General features: G+C 40.9%; 1 protein-coding gene across 6 annotated transcripts in view; it reads right to left on the bottom strand.

Moving 5' to 3' along the window:
- LOC122075387 (TORTIFOLIA1-like protein 4) overlaps window positions 1–4,857 on the bottom strand; it is a 6,997-nt gene that overhangs the window by 888 nt on the left and 1,252 nt on the right. For 2 of the 6 annotated variants that reach the window (XM_042640383.1, XM_042640385.1), the window contains exons 4-6: window positions 1,518–2,428; window positions 1,303–1,411; window positions 422–999 (exon numbers count right to left, since the gene is read on the bottom strand). In XM_042640383.1, the coding sequence (XP_042496317.1) occupies window positions 422–999; window positions 1,303–1,411; window positions 1,518–2,336 (1,506 nt within the window). In that variant the 5' untranslated portion in view covers window positions 2,337–2,428. Of the gene's footprint in view, window positions 1–421; window positions 1,000–1,302; window positions 1,412–1,517; window positions 4,441–4,857 lie in introns of all 6 variants that reach the window. The other 4 variants (XM_042640384.1, XM_042640382.1, XM_042640380.1 and 1 more) reach the window with 4 other exon arrangements.

Below are 4,857 nucleotides of genomic sequence, written 5' to 3'. Positions count from 1 at the left end.
GGGGTTGGGTTTGGTTTGTGGTTGCAATAGACATTTGAGGGTTCTGCTTTATGAATGCTCTGATCTCTGCATATTCATGGCAAAACATGTAATGAAGGCCATCAGATGTAGTGCTCCAGCCCTAGTGTAGTAGAGCAGAAGGGACTCGAAATGAAGGAATACAGAAGTTCATGACTTGCAAGCTGTAATAATGTTTTATGCACCATAAGTGAACTACCAGTGCCACAAACCATGGACTTGGAATCTCTGGAATAATAAAAATATTTTTGTGAATAATTGCCCAGAATATTAGTGAGCAATCCTAATCACCATGTAGAAGTTAAACAGAATTGTGGACACATATAAAGTAGATCATAAAATGCAATTCATGAGAACAAAGAACTCCAAGAGAAAATAAACAAATCAAGCCCCAGTGGCATACCTGCAGAAGATCAAACAGACTGGATTGCTTGTTCTCAATCTGAACTAGCTGTTTGCGGATCAAGGACAGATCATCCTCGTCTTTGTGGTTTCCAGTAACATTACTAACTCCAACAGTAGAATCAGAACTCTCCTCACGAAATGGAACAATATGGTTTCCGGACCTGAACCCACCAAACTTGTGTGTCTTGTCACTATATTTCTCATTGAAGAGAACTTGTTTTGTTTGAGACCTAAATTGTATTCCTGATTCACTATCATCTACCCCTGATTCTAGACCTCCTCCATCTGTCCGCTTAATATCATCTTCGAGTACAACTGTAACAGAGGAAGTATGAGGTTCAGCAACCTCAACTTTCCGGTCAGGGGACTGCTTGTGGTCCAGCTTACGGAACAGGGTTGGACTTGATTTCCTGTCATCACTCTTCGGAGGGCTTCTTTTCCCAGTAGTAGTCTCAGATGAACTAACCCGTGGAGGTGACCTGCTTGTTGGGATTGTTTTCTTCCTCACTTGAGGGGTTTCAAAACCTAGAGTACCAGAGCTTTTAGAACTAGGTAGGCGTCCATCTTTGCCGTTTTCTGCCAATTTCATTAAAAAAAAAAAAAGTAGGAATACCATAATCAGCATAAGTAATGCGAAAAATGCGATGGAACAAACCAATAGAACCGCCGGAAGAAAAAATCCTTCAGACTCATGCCCAATTCCCCAAATATAGATGAATAAGTACCGAAATGATCCTAATTCATAAATATATGAAGACACATGAATAGTATTGCGGTAAGGAAAGAAATCCAGTGATTCACTTTGAAGAAGGAAGCGTAGCATTAGCCTCTGACTAAGGAAAGTTAAAAGCGGACAAGTTTGAATTAGAACTCCCTTACCTATCGAAGAAGATATCGTTTGGGATGGCGGTGAGACCTCGTCAGAAATGTCAGGAACCATCTTCCAGGCTTCCAACATCCGGTTCATGGTTTCCCGAACAGCCTTCACCTATAGCATTTAAGAAATCCAATTACGTCGAATTAGATAGAATTCTTAGAAATACCAGGCAAAAGTAACAATCATATTGCATCAGAAATTGAGACCTTCTGCTGACCTTATCGAACCTCAGTGCTTCGAAGGATTCCATGCACGAGGTCTTAAACTCAGACAACTGATCTTTCTCCATAATAGCAAGCTTAACGAACGCCTCAGCGGCAGCTTTTCTTGCCGCCCAATCTTCGCAACTGAGGAAATAAATCATGGAATGAATCAAATTGGTCAAGACTTTACGACTCGAGACACTTCCGACCCCAATAATGCTCCCAATGAGCGACAACAGTGCCGGTTTCGCCTTAAAGCATTCGGTCTTGAGTAACTTCAGCAGCCTGGGCAAGAGTTTCTGCAATTGCGAGGGCTCCAGATCAGGCGAAGCTTCAATAGCCGCAGCGAGACAAAGAGCGGAACCGATTTGAGCGTTGTAGTCCTGTTCAAGTAGAAGAGCCTCAGTTAAGGGCTTCAAGAATACAGAGAAGGGAGGCCTAGTAATTTGGGAAGCCATGGCCGTGACAGCGTCAACACAAGCCTGTCGGACGACAGAATCCGAGTCTCTGAGGCGGCGAACGATGTTGGCGAGCATTTTAGAGAGGAAAGGAGAGAGAGCATCGCCATGAGTCTCCGATAGGAAACCGAGTAGTCGGACGCATTGTTTCCGCACTGGAGTCGTCTCAGAGGAATCGGTGTCGTAGATGCAATTGAGGAAGGGAGAGAAAGAGTCATGGCCGAGGTTACGGGCGATCGATTCCAGCTCAGAGGTGGCAACAGCGTGAGTGTCCCTGTCGGAGAGCTTGTTGAGGTTGGTGATGACTCGTTGCTTGAGATCGCGAGTCCAATTGTTCTGTTGAGTACCAGAAGATGATCGCTTTTGGATTGCCATTGTCGCCGGTGATTGTCTAGTTCAGATGAAAAGCGGTGGCGCCACCGGTTTATTCAGGCCATCGACTCCACACAAACTTAGAGCCCGCCCCTCTATTATTTTCAAAAAAATAAGCTTTGCTTAGGACTTGGAAATTGGGAAGTGAGGGTAGTAGAAACTATAATATACTTACATTTTTATGGTAGGCGAGGGCATCTTTAAAGTGGGGATAGGATCAAAGATATTTGAACCATTTGATGGAAATGGGACCCATGAAAAAGGCTTCATGAGCTACCATCCTACCTACCTAACCTGGGGCCCACATGTACTACAACTTATTTCTGCTTACCAAATTTGGAGCGTTAATCATTGGTTCTCGATAACTTAGTGAAGGCAGAAGACGACTTGGGCCACTTGGCATTGAGCAAGAATCCCAACTTATATCCAAACGGCAAACGAGACGCACAACTTTCCGGACCTTCGGACCCGGACCCTCTCCAGCCCACCGACAGTTGGCACCATCTCGACACGTACTACAAAGTTTTTCCAATTGTCGAATACCAGCTTGGCACATTGGTGCTCTGGAGAGTTTTGGTTTCCTTCACCCTGACAGGGGATTCACCCGCGAATCCACCTCGATATGATCGGGGCTACCAAAAAAATAAAATTAAAAAGTCGGAGGATGCCAATCCCCGATCTTGACCTTTCCATTCCCAATACAAGGATAAAATTCAAGGGTAAAAATATAATATAAACAGATTTTTAATAAAAAGTAAGGATACATTTGCTCAATACAGTTCGATCAGTGTTGTCGATCTGTATTGATATCGATCTTGATCTAGTATTTTAAAATCTTGATGCAAACTAATCCCAATGATGACGACGGTGAAGAGATGCTTCCTTCTCCAAAAAGTCAGTCCTATTTTTTTCATTTGGGATTTTGATAAGATGGTTAAAATTTAACTCTATATCATAAAATTTCGAATAAATTACGATGGCCTTCCCTGTAGAACAGGTAGCACATATTAGAGAGGGAAAAGGAGATAATAGGAAAGGGAGGTGGGAATGCATGTGACAAGGAGTCAATCTTTAAACCTTCGACACTCCTAACACTTGTTTTACAAATAGAAACTGCAACCAATGCACTATACACTAGATCCATGAGAAATCTTTTGTCACTAATCAGAGAAGCAGAAAAGGAAGTGTGGACAAGGATGTTGGTCTAATCCATCACTTACTGAGCATGCTATGAAGCAAATACCCCGAATAATAATTCCACATGGAAGCAGGTGGGCAATCATGAGCCGGTATTTGGCTTCATCTTTGAATCTAATGAAACCATATTTTTTATTTTAGATGACAGTGGCACTAAATAATGGTTTTAAATGCAAAAACTTTGTTTCTTTCCTGAACAACAGAGAGATAAAAGAAAATGATTAATCCTAGCCCATAGGTATTTATATTTGTCTTAGATTATAGTACAGTATGATTATAAATTTAAAATAGCTAAGATATTGATTAAAACAGCTACTGAAAGGAGCAAATTAAAACCCTTTCCCACTTTTTACAGAGTTTTAAGTTAGCATCTTATGTGGGCTAGATTTGAGAGATTACTAAACAAGAAAAACTGATCAAACAACTTGATCCTTACATTAATATTGGGAAGAAAGCTGTTGACTGGAAGATTGAGATCAGTCAATGCTTGCAATTTTCATGAGCTTGAAGATTTGGAATCTTTGGGTTTGTGCACTACCACCTAAGAGATTAGTTTAAAATTGAAAAAAAACAGATAAATAATTCAGCAGAATCATATCAAAAGAGTAGAAAAAACTACTGATCTGACTTTTGAGCAGGGAATTCTCATATCTGGGAACCAAGCATCATGAGCAGAACCCATACAGTTGTGAGAAAGGTAATGATAAACCTACCAAAAACACTTCACTGGAACCATCCCACAAGAGGTTTTCTTTCCCCCTGCAGAAAGAGCAAAAGGAAGAAAACAACAAACCAGCCATCAAAGGACCTGGGCTTGCTCAGCAATATTGAAGATAATGAAGGCTCAGGCACTGGCTAACAGTTCATAGGAGGATTTACTAGTAAGCCACAAGCAGACTTCCACCTTACCCTGTCAAGGTAAAGATAGAACATCACCTCCTAGGACATAGTTTAAGCTTCTTCATCAGCTCAGGGTTTGGGACCTCTAGCTGTGGTTGGGTTTGAAATGGAGATATGAACCATAAAGATAGGGACTTAAAATCATTTTTTAAAGGTGAGAAAAAACCACTGAGCCTTTTTTTCCACATTAACTTTCTTAGATTAATCCCCAACAGGCCAAAAAACCAAAAAGAGAGATTCCTCCATATTTTCTTATTAAATGATTTAAAAGCTAACAATAGATTATCATGTGCAGAGGGTAGCAGAAAAGAACTTCAAAGCTTCCAAAGAAGGTTGAAGTAATAAAGATTGATTGTGGAGAGTTCTCTTCAAGCTGATTCCTGTAGGGTCCTATTTAATATTTTAATTTACCTGATTTTTTATTTTT

The sequence above is a fragment of the Macadamia integrifolia genome, chromosome 4, assembly GCF_013358625.1.
Source record: "Macadamia integrifolia cultivar HAES 741 chromosome 4, SCU_Mint_v3, whole genome shotgun sequence".
Lineage (NCBI taxonomy): Eukaryota > Viridiplantae > Streptophyta > Magnoliopsida > Proteales > Proteaceae > Macadamia > Macadamia integrifolia.
Note: the sequence above shows the minus strand (reverse complement) of the source record. Positions and strands in the feature narration are given on the sequence as shown.